General features: G+C 34.9%; 1 protein-coding gene across 1 annotated transcript; it reads left to right on the plus strand.

Moving 5' to 3' along the window:
• The first annotated feature begins 14045 nt into the window (after positions 1-14045).
• LOC116193492 lies at positions 14046-17501 on the plus strand. Its single transcript, XM_031522211.1, has 4 exons — positions 14046-14759; positions 15939-16166; positions 16433-16863; positions 17309-17501. The coding sequence occupies exons 1-4, from the start codon at positions 14152-14154 to the stop codon at positions 17323-17325; spliced, it is 1284 nt and encodes a 427-aa protein (XP_031378071.1). The 5' UTR covers positions 14046-14151; the 3' UTR covers positions 17326-17501.
• The last annotated feature ends 531 nt before the right edge of the window (positions 17502-18032 follow it).

Here is an 18032-nt window from a genome sequence, read left to right on the forward strand (position 1 = left end):
TGACGATGACGAGATCGTTGTTAGACAGCGGTGGTTCTTCTTATTGATGATACAACTAATGGAGGCCGAATGAGTGGTTCAAAGGAACATCCCATGCAGAACTTCGGCACTTCAGGGAAGACAATACACAAATGAAGTTTTGGGGAATGATGTTAGATGCTTCGAGTCATTTAGAATGTAACCGTATGTGTTTAGAAATCTTTGCGACACACTTCGGCTGCGCTGTGGTATCACTGATAGTAGGCATGGTATCACCGTGGAAGAGATGGTAGGAATGTTCTTATTGGTTATTTCACATAGTTCACGCTATGCAATTGTGGCGGAAAGGTATCAACATTCAAAAGAAACGGTGTCACGAGCAGTCATAAAAATTCTCCGAGGTATACTAGCCTTATCACCCGAGTATATTCGACCGAGGAACGTAGCTGTACAGCCGGAAATTGAAAGGGAACCACGTTGGCGTTTCTTTAGGGTATTTTCCTAATAATGCCAAGCTATGAATAATTTATATCGTAAAATTATGTAAGTTACATAATAATTTTGTATTGTCACGCAGGATTGCATCGGAGCAATTGATGGAACACATGTGGCTGCATGTATCCCCAGAGAGAATAGAGTACCATATCTCGATAGAAATGCTGAGATAACACAAAATATATTGGCCGCTTGTTCCCACGACATGATGTTCACATATGTCATGACAGGTTGGGAGGGTTCGGCACATGATTCAAGAATATTTTCCGAAGCTGCTACATTGGAGCAATTTCCAGCGCCACGTGGTGGTAAGTATTTACTGGTCACTTTTCTCTTTTCGATAAAATTTCAACCATAACATGTTTAACTGAACAATTTTCCTTTTTTTTCTTCCCAGACCAATATTATGTTGTCGATGCAGGGTTTTCAAATATTCCTGGATATTTGGCTCCATACAAGGGGGAACGATATCACCGAAGTGATTTCGGACGGCGCAATCCACCGACAACAGAGAAGGAGCTTTTTAATCAGCGTCACGCATCAGTGCGCAACGTCATCGAACGTTGCTTTGGTATTTTGAAAAGGAGATTTGCCATACTAAGATTAATGCCAAACTTCATACCGTTAAGACAAGGACAACTTGCCCTTGCGTGTTTTGTTTTGCATAATTTTATACGACGCAATAATTATCATGACAGATTATTTGCGGAGTACGGCGATGCGTGGACATAATACGATGAATTTCGAAGTCCACCGCCAGAAGAAGGAATTAGAACTCAAGTGGATATGAGTAGTGACGAAATAAATATTGTGCGAGACCGTATCGCTAATCGCTTATGGCGCGAAGAAAGAGGAGGGCGATGATAGATCCGCTCTTTTATTTGTATTTGAATGTAGTGAGCGAATTGATGTACTGTTTTGCTATTGAAAGTGTCAAATTTTTATTAAATGGTGTCTTGAAGGTAAATTGATGTTGGAAGGAAAATTGAAATTGGAAGCAAAAGGCAACATGAGGCCCACCATGAGTTGCAAAACATACAAAAATTTATCTTCTAGTGTAAATGAGTTGAGTTGAGTTTTTTTAACTCATTTGCCAAACACAACCGTGACATATTTATTTTCCAATAGTTGCCACAATCATTTTACCCTGATATTGATTAGATCCAGATTCAAAAAGGAGTTTCTCCTTGACTCGACGTGACTTGACTCAAATCATTCTACGTGGGTCTCAAGTACGTGGTTTCTTAAAGCTTTTCATCAGAATACGCATGTCCCAGATTTTTAGTGTTTGTTGACACTTGAAGAAAATTCCAATCATCAGCTAACATGTACCAAGGTCATCATTATATATATGGCGTGCTTTAATGGGGGTTCCAATCCAACACATGATTGAGTTGATCTTGGTTTAACAGCCGAGGCTTGAGCATGACTTAAAGGCAATAAATACTTCAACGACAACCATGAATTCTCACAATAATTGACGCCCCATTTGTTATTAATAAAGAAATTAATATATGGATTGGCTATTAATTTACCGCACAAAGACCAATTTTATATTAGTCGGAGCCAATTGAGCTTCCGAATACTTAGATTTACACCAAAAAAATGACCAGTTTTATATAATTAGAAAAAGAACGCCATTTAGTGATACATGTTATCATCTAAATTCCTAAAATAATTGAGTTTAATTCTTGTCAATACAAGAATTTCCAGTGTCCACATTTTTCGGATTATAAATGAGGTCCATTGACTAGGCATAATGAAATATAAAATTAAATAAAGAAGCATTAATAGTTTCATTGATGAGAATCTGATAGAAAAGATCTTAGTTATAGGTAAAAGCTTATACCATTATATTACCCCTTTTCTTTATTTTATTTTACTTTGCTAAGATTCATGGACTTTCATATTAATAAAAAAAGATCACTTATATTATCTTTTATTTAAGCTATAGTAGAGTTACAACAAACTCTATAAGAGGGGATTAGCAAAGAAAACGTACTCTCAAAAGTGAGAATATATTCACTCAACCTAAATTTTTAATATATTTCATATAATAGTTATAACTACTATGAATATTATTTGTATTATGAAAGTAGCTCCTATAGGTTACTATTGATCAAGTACTAATATATAAACCTTATAGGTACTAAAAAAGAAGAATTACCTATTTTATTTTTCTAATTTTGTTTTTACTATTTTGCACTCTTATAAGTTACTTCCTATAATTCACTTTTCCGTTTTTTTATTTTCATATTAAGTTTGGAATCATATGCTCTTTCAAAACACTTGATGGGCAAGTTTCAAAGAAAAGTTATTTTTCTACATGCAATAAGAACCTACCTTGGTAGGAGAAACTATAGTTGAGATCATAGGTTGATGCTCTCGTAAAATTTAATTAGACTTGAAAGTTTTAATTACCCATATACTCTTATTTTTAATTAAAGAACTTATCGATTATTAATGAACTAAAAGCATACCTAGCAATTGAGTTGACTCAATTTGTCTGCACTTTTATCGAACTAAAAGTGGACTTTTTGCTTTTGCAATTTTTAAAAAATAATTTTTTTTTACAGAATATACAAGATAAATTTTTGTTGAAAAATTGATGGAGGACTGCAAGTGAATAAACAAGACAGAGATCAGAATAATGTTAAACTCAAAAAAGGTTTTAGGCTGCAAAATAGCAATATAGTCAAACATTAAGGACTATTCACTTTCTTATTATTTTTTTAATATAAAATCAATGCAGGTAAAAACTACTACTTTGACATTATTGTTTTGCCCAAAAAAAATGAAAATAATAATATTCTTATATATGATTCTACAAACATACAATTTCTAAAATTTTACATTAAAATCTTTACGTTATTAGTTATTGGTTCGATTATATAATTTATTGGCTAATCAAATCAACAAGTTTGTGAATATTTTAGTCAAACGTAAATAATTACAGTGATGAACATAAATTCACTGCAACTTGTGTTTTTAATACCAGTATATATTAAAAAGAGAGAAAAAAGAAAACGAACAACGCACTTGCCCCACCAATTTGATTGGGGACATCCCATCTCGTTAGACTATATCCATTCACGGTCTCTAATTCGAGTTTTTGAAATTGACTCATCACTGTCACATAATCATCACATTATTTAGAGACACATTCAACAAAAAAAGACTCACTATCCCGACTATCATCTCTATTTTTAAGTATTTCGTTAGATCTCATATATATATATATATATATATATAAGAGAAACCAATTGATTGTGAGACCCACAGCTAGCTGTGTCTCATACAACCACAAATTAGGCCCAGATTAAAAAAAAAAAGTAAGTTGAAAAAGATTAAAGCTGCTGTCGCATGGGACATGCTGTCGTCACACTGCAGCAACTCACGGGGTCTCTCATTTGAGAGATGCTCCCGGCGAGCGATAGGGGAGACCCCGGTTAGATTTAGTCTTAGCGTCGTGCCTATGCCATGCTTTTGGGGCTTTTTTTTACTTAAAAATCAGGGAAAAAAAGATAAATAATGGGTAATGGCATAAATAATCAAATTTAGTAAAAAGCTATATATATTAAGCTAAAGAAGAGTATTAAAAGACTGTCCTAAACTTGTCATATGTCAATTATTGATAGGAGAGAAGGTAGAGAGAGGATAGAAATGTGAAAGAGAATGATGAATGATATATATATATATATATATATATATATATAAATCTGTTTACTAGGTTTCACCGTGTTACGCTATGTGCAGTATTGCATGTATTTTCCAAAATTTTTCAATACTTTGCATTATTTTCTTTTTTCGATTACAAAGGAGACCCAAGACTTGGGACAATGAAAAATAAATCCTAAATAACTAATAAGAGGCATGAGTAGTCCCATTAGATATCGAACCTACGATCTCTAGGTCAATAAGCGAGGGTGTGTACCACTACGCTACACCATCTTTTGATTACTTTGCATTATTTATATAACAATATAACTAATAGCACAAGTAATAACTTAACTAAAAAAATCATAATTCAATAAGAAATTTACATAAAAAATATTCTTTTCATAGATTTAATTTCTATGCTCCGTCGGTATTATATATATGTTAATATTCTTTCAACACTATATAACCTCTAAAATTATTATGATTTTTTTTTGAAAAATATCCTAATTCTATTTAATATGCGCATAACGAATTTGACATTGGAAAAACGAAACAAAATGATAACGCTCATCATATAAAGAGAACAATGAAAAATAATTAAAATATGATAGTTTTTAAGAATGGTGGTTATTACTTAATTATCACTATATTCTAAAACCCAATGGTCCTATATAAAATGAAGTGAATGTATGCATTTTAAAAAAGTTAAAGTAAGACGAAATGAATGAGTGGTTTGGCTTTATAAAATATAACAATATAATTATTCGGTAAAGTTTTCTATTTGAATCGTTATACTTTAGATTTTGGACTGTACCCAAATAATGTGCTTATTTATATATAATCTATTTTTCGATTGAAATCTTTTTCATTTTTAGTATTGTACTGCATGATAAAGAAATTTTAATTTGAATATCGAAAATGCACTTCTATAATTCGACAAAAATTATCATAAAATTATATATATATATATATACACACACACATATATATATCTTTAAATTTTAGTAATTGGTTCGTGCATCATACGGGTACTTACACTAGTTTTAAACTGGTTCCCACAGGGAGAGTTGTTTCCTTTTACACACACGCGTGTATGATCAGAGCATAGGTCCTTGATTTGATGGCCCTTTCATATCTACAATTTCATTCGAAAAGGTTTGTTAAAATGCCATTTTTTTGTGTTAGTGAAAAAATAAATATAAATGTCGCATCTAATTATGTTTAGATTAGTTTGTTGCTCTCATCATCACAAAATTTCACATAGTATAACATCGCGCTATGCATGTCCTTGTTCGCACAACGCTATACCTAATTTTCAAAGCAGACAAAATGTGGCTCATGCTAGTCTAGCCCGAGCCGTGGAAATCATGGTGAGTAGACCCAAGTGTGGAAGAGTATGCTTGCCTCATGTTAAGTTTACCAACTTTCACCCGATATCAGCTGTTCAGGGGTTGATTGAGGGCACATTGTATGTGATGGCAAGTGAAAGATATATTATCTTTATAAAGGTGAGTGTTGAGAATAGTTAATTAAATCCTACATTAAAAAATTAATAAGAAATCTGGATAAAATAATTGGACTCGCTTTCCTATCGTGCTTGAGTTGGACATGGCTCCACATAGAGTTGCAGATTTATTGAAAATTTCACATAATATGAAGTAGGTTTGAAATGCCAAGTGCCATCAATTCGCTCCCTCAATTTCGATTATGTCTAGCAGCCAGGTCCGACCGTCACCTGCTTCAACGGAATGCTGATGTGGACGCTTACGCGGTGTTAATGGCGTAATATTATCAAAATGATGTTGTTTTAAGAATTTTTTTTTTAAATGTTTTTTGAAAATTTGGATAAACATGGGGGAGGAAGTAGACAAACTGGGGGGATTCTCGTGAATGCTGCCAACGACCTTGCCAGAGAGGGAGGCGGCCGGGCAGGGGAGGCCCAAGAAGTTTGCTCCCTTCATCCCGATTTCATGCAATTTTTTTATTAAATTTAAAACGTTTCGTTAAAACGACGTCATTTTTAACAATATCAGCAAACAATTATATATATAACGCCATTAGCGCCATGCGAGTGTCCACATCTGCGATCCGTTGAAGGCGTTGATGGCCGGACCTAGCTGTTAGTCGGAATCGAAATTTGAGGAGAAAATTCATAGCAAATATAATTCCGGTACTGAAGTGGGGACAATTAAAATTCGAGGACCAAAGTGTTAACGACCCTATAATTACTGGATAGGTACACATCAATTAGTTGAAGAAACCTTGTACATTGACCGGTCCCCCTTGCAATTACATTCATTCGATTATTGTCTTGCCTCTAGATCCCCAGATATAGAAATACCCAATGGATCTCCACCATTATTGAGGTTCTTGTTGTCATGTGGGGGCTCTCCCACGTTGCTCGACATGGATGTTTCGTTCATGAGGCCAGTGATTTCCGTGCTTCTGACCCTCCCAACATGCCATATATATGTCTTTCTACTGGAATGATAGCTACTACACATTAGTTAATTGACCGATATACCTATATTTAAGTTATCGTTAATCATCATCTTTGACCAAATACCGGTCCGAGAACTAATTGGTGTATATTTTGGAATTTCTGCTTTGAGTTCTCGTTGATCATCCCCGTCATGAGCAAACCACTCCCTCTTTCAGACTAAGATTTGTTATGTGCCGTTTGATTATGTGCGATATCGAAAGGTCCCGTATAATCCCTTGCAGTCATGATCAATATTGATTATCATGATCATGTCCGCAAATTATTCCATACATACGTCGTTCCTTTGAGTAGACATACAATTTTGAGATAGTAGCAACCAATGATTATATACCATGATCATGATTGCAAGCCCAAATAATTCCATGCATACGTACATACGTCTTCTCCTACATAATCTTGATATCGTAGCAATGCAACAACCATCATGAGTTGCTGAATGCAAATGAATATAAGAATTCGAGAAACATAAAAACGATTCAGATTTTAACAGATTAGTGAAGCTCGACTTGTTTAACCCGTCGTCGATTACGAACGTAGTTACTGAATATATATTTTCTAGATGCTTGACCTTCAATTGATTGACCTGATTTTCTTTTACTTTATAAGATTGTTGGCGCACTTTATACAACCTTGATAAGACCCGAGAGTCTATAGAATGCACCATATATAAAATGCTCTACACCTAAATGGAGTATTACTTTTGACTATTGCGATGAAATTTGATGGAACTCTTGCGATTATTTGTCGAAAAGCACAAACAGGTACTTATTAAATTGACACGTATGCATTAATAATTTGGACTATTGTATGAAGAACAAGGTGATTAGTACTCCCATTACGAAGAGTTCATTGCGGGAACAATGATCGCAATATCACATCTATGATAAAATACAAGAACAAGAGATATTCGGAATCGGATGACGAGCAATTATTCTTTCTTGAGAATTCTCAAATAATTCCCTAGGGAGAAAAACAAAAAGAGGGAGTGAATAAATTTCATGTCATGTCATGTCTGTTGATTCCTTTAACGTCCATATATTTTAGTAATAATCTTAATATCTCGAATAGTCATGTCCTTGCAATCAACGGTGAACTTTTATAAGAAAACTGATATCGAATTGTGGCATATGAAATTGGTGTTGTGGCACTGACCCTATTGACTTTTGGGCAATATGCTTCGTGCCACAACCCCAAAATCCGATGGCCACGACACCGAGCATCCAATGCCAGCAAGTTCTGTGTAGCACCAAAATTTGGTGTCCCAGCATCGGGCCGTTTGTTGACTGTGCGAGATTCTTTAATCAGTAATAACTCTTTCATGCAAAATCCAAGTCGAATCCTTTCGAAGCGTTGGACTCTTGACTTCATAATACTTTTTCTAATTAATTTCACATATTTCTTCAAGCCACTTCATATGTGTTTCCTTATCCGAATCACAATCTTCCTTTATAATTTTATAACAAAAAAATTGTTTCAAATATTTATTATTTGATTTCCTACTTGATAAAATATTGATATATAATGATACACTCATTTTATCATAAGGAAGGCTCGTGGTCTAATATGATAATAGTTGCTAATAAAAGGATCAAAATAGTTCATCGATGAGAATTTAACTTGCGACCTCATGATTTTAAGCTAATAATTTGTGCCACTTCACCAATCTCCTTCCTCCTATAATAATATACTTGTGTTAAGTTATTTTTTATTATCTATTTCATTAGAGAGACCACGAAGTATTCAAAGCTTATTGGATGCGAAAAGTTGTACTCGAATGTCAACACGCTTGGGCTGAGACGTGCTATTGTCAGTTTTGAATTTGAACCCCTGCAATAAATTCCACTTGCTAACAATTTTATACTGTATCTGATGGTTGGATCTTTAATTACTACCATTCTTTAGAAATTTTGGATAAATCTTTTGATGCGCATATTAGGAAGAAAATTGAGAAAACTCGCAGTAAGAAAGGATCTGACTTACCGGAAAAAAAAATCTGACTTTCAAATGTATTGGTGCCTGTGATTATCTCAAATTCGAACAAGGAATGATTTTTTCTAAATTCTGTAGCAAAATATTTTCAATCAAACTGTATCACCAAAAATTACATTCAAGCATTTTATTCTATCAACTTTTATTTTTTCCGGTAGAGATTATTCTATCTACTTTACGAATGCTATAGCTAAGTTACCGGCCTGCATATTACTCAAACGAAGTGCTGTTGTTTATTAATGGAAAAGGAGCATTAGATGAGACTAATAATGCACTTTCTTATGCAATTTATTAAAATCAGAGTCTAACGCATTATCCTATAGACCCCTCAACACCTATTTTATTTTGTAATTTTCTTAACATTTAATTGGAATTCGCATATATTTACCTTTTTTGTATGTCAATCTCATCATCTAATACTAGGGTGATGGCCCGTACTACGCACAGTCATTAATAATGTTATTATGAATTTTTTTATTGTGGCATTTAAGCTAATATAGTATAGTCAATACACCGATTTGTACATGTCACAACTTGAAATGAAGGAAGTAAATAAATTTAAAATAAGAAGTCTTCTATATATATAGAAAATAATAATGTTTAAATAGAAATAATAAGTAAATTTACATATTATTTTAACTAAGAAAATGTGACAAAATCAATTATAGTTTATTATTTTTTCAAGTAAAAAACATAGAAAAAATGGAAGTATGGGTAGTATAAAATCTGTATAGTACCCTTACCATCCTAAATCCTAAAAGATTATGTCATAATAGATCCGAACGTTTGCCCTGAAAGAGTAGAATGAGGTACGTAGTACGTAAGAAAATCACATGCTTGATCGAGTATACTACCGATCAATTTTACAACAAAATTCATGGAAATTAATTTATTGTAGAACTTTTAGAAAAATAAACATGCATAATAATATTATTTACTTCATCGTTAAGTAAATATATATATATATATTAATATATCATTTTATAATATTATTATTTACTTCATCATTAAGCAACGTATTTATTATTGTATTATTTTATAATTTTATTATTTACTTTATCGTTAAAAATTTATTTGCCTAATAGGATGAAATAGCAATGTAAACACATTTATTATTTTCGTTCGTTTATTCATAGAAAGTTAAAAATAATATATAATAAGTCAAATGAATTTATTAAAAATATAATAGAAATAAATGAAAACAAATCACAATGGCGAGAATATGAAATTCAAATCGTACTCTCCTTGATATCAATCAAAATAGTTCAGCTTTCACTGTAGATATAGATATAGATTTGGTTGTTACTAATAAGTCTTGCGCGATCCAAATTAGTCCTCCTACAAATATCAGTTAATTAACAATTGTCTATACAATCATAATAAATCAGAATCCACTGATTTCATAACTTATGCACAAATACATAATAGTCTCAACTCTTGCAACCATTCCACAATTATACAACATTTACATAAACATCATATAAACACTTACCAAATTCAAGTTCTTGTCATCATAACATACTCTGCACGCTTCGTTTGGAAGTGAAATGACGATTGTACAAGTATTTTTTAATAAATTTTAAGCAAAAACAATATTTGATGAACAATTTAAAAACTATTGTTTTATCAATTTTAGCGGTTTGAATATGATTTTTTTTCTAATCGGTTAATAGGTTCTTATAGAAACTGTTTCCATTTATTCTTTATTTTAAATATTAATTTTAGTTTCAGCAGTCTTAACTCGGTATCTCTCAAATACTTTAAATTATTATCATGAAATCAATACTTATTTTTCATTAATTATATTTCAGCACTTTTATATCAATAACAACAATCCAAAACCAAGCCTCAATCTCACAATTAATTCAGGTCGATAACTTTCAATGCAATCAAATAATATAGTCATAGAATCGCATATCATTAATTACCGTGACCTTGCATATCTAAATCAAACATTACCAACTCCCCAGTTAGAAACTCCAGCTAGCACATAAGGACAAATGGTATGTCTGGAAGAATAGCCAGCGACACACATTGACATGACAACGTGGAGCCAGCCGTATAACCTAAATTCACTGTCGACGTTATCAAGTGGTTCCCTGGAAAAAAAAAATTCCTGATTTTCTCGCCTTATTATTCCATTCCATTAAATCGGTCCGTATATTGTCCAAGCAAAAAAAAAAAAAAAATCTGTCCTTCTATTGCAATTTGCTAATTGCAGTTGCAGGGGTAATAATGTAACACGCGTCATGAACTCATCATCGAATTTATAAACAACAAAGCACTCACAATCAAATTGATGAAAAAAGTGGTGTGCGAACTAATTTACTAGGAGGGCGATCAACTTTCTTTTGGACACTCATGTTCTCTATTCAGTTTCTAATGGAGTTTTACCACTTCTGTTATGCAATATTTTAGGAGCCTCCATACCCTGTATTGTTTCTATTTAATTGCTATTTAGGGCTTTTGCATTTTTTTCCACCGAAAAAAAAAATGATGAACAAAGAATTGATCCCCAGCCAACAATAATATACCAACAAAGAAAACTTAATACCACACTCAGTGCCTATACACTCGCTAATCAAAGATAAACAAACACTAAACCGAACTCCTCATGGTTCCTATAATGAAAAGCGCTTCAAGCAAACCATTCAAATCACTTGAGCAATTCGCTATAAATGGGAGCTTACAAGGGTTACTTAAAATCCTAAGCTTCTTGAAAGCATGCATTCGGGTCCTCGACAATATGAAACCATGATTAAGACCAAAATCATGAAATAAGATAACATCATTCAAGGAATAGAAATCTCATCCAAATGTCTCGGAATCCATGACTCAGGCTTATTTATTCAAGAATAAATCAAATCTCCATTACCGCAAATATACCCGAGCTTCCCCGATGAAGCAGCTGAGCTTATGGTTTCCTTCCCTCACTTCGATGTCTCTAAGTATGTTTGAGCTTTCTCCTTGATCCATCAAAATCCTCGGCCTCTTGGCATCACTTGAGGTTGAATCTAATCTCCAATCTAATCCACCTGCAGCTGAAGGCTTTAGCAATGGGAAAATGCTTTTCTTTTTTAAAAAATAAAAAATAAAAAAAAATCCATAATGAAATGGGCCGTTTTTATATTATATTTTTTTTTGTAAAGCAAAATAAAAACAATCATCCTTCACAATGATACAGTTAGAAAAATCAGCGAAATCCCTTCCTTAGTCAAATTCGTGACTTATTGCTCATATGCTTATAAGCTTATTATCTAGTTGCTGGAATTTAAGTAGTATCTTTGCATGTCAGGTGATGATATTTTTTCAAATCAAGAAGTCAATTTTAAGAGCTTTGAGGAGGAGATCTTTCATGTTTCTGTAAAATATATCTTCTGAATAGACATATGAATTCGTAAATGATAGCTTATTATTTATGAAATTCGTCATTCACTTTCGCAAACATATTGAGATTGAAGGATGTCTACATATATTTTCATTGGTTTCACTTCATATATTATGTCCCTTTGTGTTTCAGATAAAGAGCATATGTGATTTTATTAGATCCAATTTAAACATGACACATATCGTATCCCTGTATGGCCAATGCAATAATTAACCAGACATCTTTTGTGTACAGAGAATGTGTTTAGTTTATTAGAAATATCAATGGGATCCCACATTCACTTTTCCATTTATATAAATTTCTTTCCAGGTATTGGTACATATCCACTCCCTTGGCCCTCAATGGTGATTTCCAGCTGAATAGATTCTGTCACATAGCGAACCAGGAGGAAAAAAATGGATTGATTTTGCACATGATAAATGAGCCTCTGCATTTATTTAATCGGATTTAAAAATAATTATAACTTTGCAACTTGAATTCCAAATAAAATTAAATTTTCCTTCTGAATGATAAAGGGTAGAAAGTCATGCGTATATCTGAAATCAATACATAACACTAGCTTGAGTTGACTCAAATTGTTCGACAATTATCCTTAATTAAGTTATCAGATTCGAGTTTTGAAAATGAAGAAAATTCACGATTGGAGGAATTTTATCGATTTGTGGACAGACTTGGATTAATTGGTCAATTGAGTTTTCGGATATTGCAGGTTCATCAAAAAAAATTCAATACAAATAAATATGTTCATGAAATAATCCGTGATTTTGATGATCAGCAAAAATTAAAAGGATACAATCATAAAAAAATCAATAAAATTATTAAAGATTTAAATAATCATATACAACTCGGAAGTTTTTGAGTTTTATATTAAAAAAAACTATGATCTAATCGAAAATTTTCATAATTTCTATTGTTGCGTAGGTCATTCGACTAGTTTGTATAATATAATGTGGTCAACTCTCCAATGACTCGTTGTTGGAGCAATAACCGTAAATCCGGCAAGGTAGTTCACTCTTGACTTTTGCTTAGTTGGGATCTCAATTATTGTGTCAACCAAATGATGAAAATTATATCGTGTTCATAAGTCTAACTTATGCTTACTTAATCCTCGCATTCAAACGACCTCCCTATACAGATAACTTACTTTTTACATGGTTCACCTCATAAATTCTCTCCCCCAAAGACACATACTCAGGAACGATATTCACCAACTTATTTGAATTTGTCTCACATATGTTCATGTGAAGGTTATTTTGGAGAACTTTTTGAGCATTTTATCAAATATAGCCAAAATTATATAAACTTTTTGAGAACTGCATATACTTTAGAATTTGTAATGTGATCACATATAGTGTTTATTTTGCTCCTAAATGCTCACGTCACAATATGAGATGGCATTGAAGTTTTTTTTTTTTGTTTTTATTCTCCCGTGGATCGAGAGGACACATGCCACGATGTTAATCATATAATGACAATTTAGTATCAATTGCTCATAAATGAAACTATTCATAAAGTACACACGTTCTAGTGAAACTTTTATACATATTTGATAAATTAGGCAAATGTCATGATTTCTCTTGAAATTTAGACTTTTTATTATTTTAAAGATACTATATTATGCTTTATGATGGGTGGTCTTCTAATGTCAATCTTACACTAGTTTTTTCCCGCGAAATATAAAAAAAGTGTAAGAGATGGAGAAAAAAGAAAAACACCAGTGAAAAAGAGACGTTAATAATGAAGACAAGAGTCAACATCCAATTTTTTTTTTTTTAATTTCTTATCATGAGGATAAGATAAAATTTCAAAGGTCCTATCTCATTCTCAATGTGATCTGATGAGAGAAAATTAATAAATTTTTTTTATTATATAAAACTATGGTGCAATCTATGTGATTACAAGCTCAATAACTCATTTGCTATAATTTTATTGTTGCTTGTTATACCACGTAACAATGTAGGATTATCGAAAATTTCCATATTTTGTTATTACTGACCAAAAGAAAAATACCTATAATTTGTCACAAAGCGCACTCTCTCTCCCCACCCCCCTCCCCTCCTCTGCTCAGCTACCCCTCTGTTTCTTCCTCAAGTCCATAGTTTGCTCTGAAGAGGAAAGCCCATTGCTCCGCAAAACAATGGATCCCTGCCCATTTGTTCGTTTGATCGTAGAATCCCTGTCCCTTAAGCTCCCGCCGGCCGCCAAGCCCGTCGCCACCGCAGGCATCCACCCAGCGACCACCCCCTGCTTCTGCAAGATCACCCTCAACCATTTCCCCTCCCAGACAGCCCTCCTCCCACTTGCCGACACGGCCCCGGCCCCCTCCTCCGCCTCCACTCCGGCCGCCGTCTTCCACCTCGACCCTGCTGCCCTTCGCCGCCTCTCCGGCAGGCCTGCCACCCTCCGCGTCTCCATCTACGCCGGCCGCTCGGGCCACACGTGCGGTGTCAGGAGCGGCAAGTTGCTGGGCAGGGTTAAGCTCGGGATCAGCCTCAAAGGGGCCGGTTCGGCCCGGCCCGGGGTGCTCCATTGCGGGTGGACGAAACTCGGGAAGCACCGGGAGGCGGATGACGCAGCAGCCTGTGCCAAGCTCCACCTGGTGGTTCGATCCGAGCCAGAGCCGCGGTTCGTGTTCCAGTTCGGGGGAGAACCAGAGTGCAGCCCGGTGGTTTTCCAGATTCAGGGGAATATACGACAGCCGGTTTTCAGCTGCAAGTTCAATGCCGACCGGAACTCAAGGTCCAGGTATGTATTCATACATTTCCCGGCCAAGTAACTTCCGTTTGAGAATCGAATCTAAAATCTCTTCTCGATAATTGTTGCTTACGAGTCCTCAAGTCAATGCCACCATGACAGATACATTGGCACCAAAAATGGGGTTCGGTTTTAATGAATTTTGAGATAACAATAACTCTTTGTTATAAATTATAAACGCCGAATATGATGTATTTGTGTATTCACTACATCGATTATCAATAAAATGAAACTTCCCGCGCCCCTGTAATTACCTTTTTGGTATGTGTTTCATTCTAGGCTAATAAGTGTTATTTGTAATTTAAAAAATGAAACACGAAAATCCATTTTGGCTATACTTTTAATACGGTCGCTCTCGTCCAAAATACTGAGGACACCTGTTCTGTTCTGAGAACCCAATGCTGCTCTCGTTCTCTCTTCTTTGTGTTTTGCCTTTGCCGGCAGAAAACGGATAAAATGGCTAACGATCGATCGATGCATTTTTTTCCCAAATAAAAGTACGGATTTTTCAAGGTTGATGATGCGGTTTAGTTTTAGTTGTATCAGCTGTTGAATTTTACTTTAAAGTCGATTTTCGGGTCAAAGATATGCTTCGTCTTCCATGATCGCCGGCTTTATATTTGAACTTTCAACTTTTTGCGAAAAATACGCATTAAGGGCATCCGTTCGTGGCCTTCTACGTGCAATATGTGTTCCGATTTCATATGAATCTGTCGAAATTCGGCACTTCATTTTCGAAAATGTGAGAGATCCTTCAAAAAGTGTAGGTTTCTGTAAGAGGAAATTCCAAAAGAATAAGTCCAAACCGAACTGACTAACTGAAGTGATTAACATCACAATAAAATGAAGGTGGGTCTCATGATAAGACGGATCTTGGTATCATTATTCAGCCAAAAAGAACCTTGATATCATAATTTGGTGAGACTCTAGTCATGAAAATTATGATTCGAGATCGATCATAAATAGCAGAATTAAACCCAATTTGGGATTTAAAGTGAAGGTGGGTCGGTCAACGAGACACTGATTGCCCCAAATCTTTCCAACTGTCGGACTCAAACCACCATTGATTTCATCCCATGTGCAACTATGGCTGTGTCATATTTACATTTCAGTTAACTTGCTTTCTCAGTAAACATGATTATGCTAATTATTGTGACCAAAATTCACCAGGACACTCTCCTCAGATTTTACCAGCCACAGGCCGTGGTCAATGGGAAGCTTTCTCGGCGATCGGGAAAGGCAGTGGAGAGAAAGGAAAGGGTGGATGATCATGATTTACGACCTCTCCGGGTCCCTTGTCGCGGCTGCCTCGATCATCACTCCCTTTGTACCGTCCCCGGGCTCTGATCGAGTCTCTAGATCAAACCCCGGAGCCTGGCTCATACTTCGGGCCCATGGGTATGTAAAATAACCCACTAAAAGAGTTGATCCGGTGGAGGAAACCTAGTACCATATATATGTATGTTAATTTTTTTATTTCGGTTATAAGGGAGGCTCTGGGATCTAGTACAAAAAAAATATAAATCCTAATATCTAATAAAGTGGGATATTTCGGATTTAGAACCTCTTGGTTACCAAGCGAAGGTTTAGTAAGTCTTTTGATTATATATACGTTAATTAATTAGGTTTAATTGATTGTTTATGTGATGCTATATATTTAACAGGCACTCCCTTAGTAGTTGGAAGCCATGGGGCCGCCTCGAGGCCTGGCGTGAGAGGGGGCTCGTCGATGGGTTGGGGTACAAGTTTGAGCTCGTGACCGAGAATGGCCCGGCCTGCGGGATCCCCATCTCCGAGGGCACAATGAACATGAAGAAAGGCGGCAATTTCTGCATCGACAGCAGCCACCGGGCCATGATGAGAGACAACCCTGGGATCTGTCCATGGCCTCCCATAAGGGGCTTCGTGATGAGCTCGAGTGTGGAAGGTGGAGGCAAAGCGAGCAAGCCTGTGGTCCAGGTAGGAGCCCAGCACGTGAAGTGTATGTCTGATGTAGCCCTGTTCATCGCGCTCTCAGCCGCGATCGACCTCAGCATGGATGCTTGCCAGCTCTTCTCACGGAAATTAAGGAAGGAGCTGTGCCATGAGGAGCAAGGTTCGACCTCCTAGAAAATTAGAACGAACCTATCCTGTTGCAATGAGAGCCAAAATTGATTTCGAGACGCAGAAAACTGCTGGCTCGAGCACAGAAGAAACGGAAAATATGTTTTCTTGATTCTTTTTCCCGCCAAGTAACCAGTTTTCTTAAATCAGTTTTGATCTCCTAGAAACAGTTATCTTTTCCCTCCTTTTTCCTCTAGTCGATGTTGAATTTGCATTTTCTTTTTCTCGGTTCGGGAAGGATTTTGGTTTAGGATTTATACCTTTTGCTGTGGGAGATCTAATCGAATCGGAGATCATACTCTATACTTATGTGTGCAATCAGTTTAGGTTGTACAGGAAGAGGGAGGATATGCCCTCAAGATTTCTTTACGTTATAATGATCTGATTAGTTCTTTTTTATTCTTCATCGGCACTAATTGCTCAATCTGTTTCTGCAGCCGATCACATATGGTGAGAAGTGAAAAGCCTTTCAAAGCAACTCTCTGCCCCCCTTTGCCTCCCCTGATCCATCCTTGTACCTATCTGAATGCCAACGTTTCTGGTTTTCAATATTCTGAAGTCAATTGATCCTTCTTTTTCAATCTTATCGGTCCGGTGACACTAAACTACTGAATGTCGTCGTTTCTGGTCCTCGATACTTTATGTTTCTGCTTTCGCTCGTATAAATCTGAATCTGATGGGTGTGACAAATTCACATCAGCCCCAAAATGATGTCAAAGAAGGTTGTCACTATTGCTTACCATTGTCAACTTGTCATCACCAACCACTATTAGTATTTACATGAAAGAAATGGAATATAATTAAGTTCCCATTGAGATAGAACATACCGTAAAATCGCAACTTTTGCTGGTGATATCTATATATATAAAAGGTTGTATTCCACCATATTAAATAAGAGTATAATAGTAAATGCCTCTATTAAATAGGGATAAAATAGTATTTTAATAAATTAGTATATTGTATAGAATATTACTTATTATTGTAATTAAAGAAAATATATCCAAAATAAACATTAGAGATAAATTTCTAATCACTTATTGTTATCATAAGCAATTGCTATTTTATTATTAAATAATATACATAATCTATATATATATATAAAGTTCTATTACACCCTATTAAATAAGGGGCATAATAGTAAATGACTATATTAAATGAGGT

This window comes from Punica granatum, chromosome 2, assembly GCF_007655135.1.
Source record: "Punica granatum isolate Tunisia-2019 chromosome 2, ASM765513v2, whole genome shotgun sequence".
NCBI classification, from domain to species: domain Eukaryota; kingdom Viridiplantae; phylum Streptophyta; class Magnoliopsida; order Myrtales; family Lythraceae; genus Punica; species Punica granatum.

Excerpts from the sequence above, each read along its gene's own strand:
- LOC116193492 (XM_031522211.1), top strand. The coding sequence starts at position 14,152 with ATGGATCCCTGCCCATTTGTTCGTTTGATCGTAGAATCCCTGTCCCTT. Across the intron at positions 14,760-15,938 it reads GACCGGAACTCAAGGTCCAG|GACACTCTCCTCAGATTTTA; the intron begins GTATGTATTCAT and ends AAAATTCACCAG. Across the intron at positions 16,167-16,432 it reads CTCATACTTCGGGCCCATGG|GCACTCCCTTAGTAGTTGGA; the intron begins GTATGTAAAATA and ends TATATTTAACAG.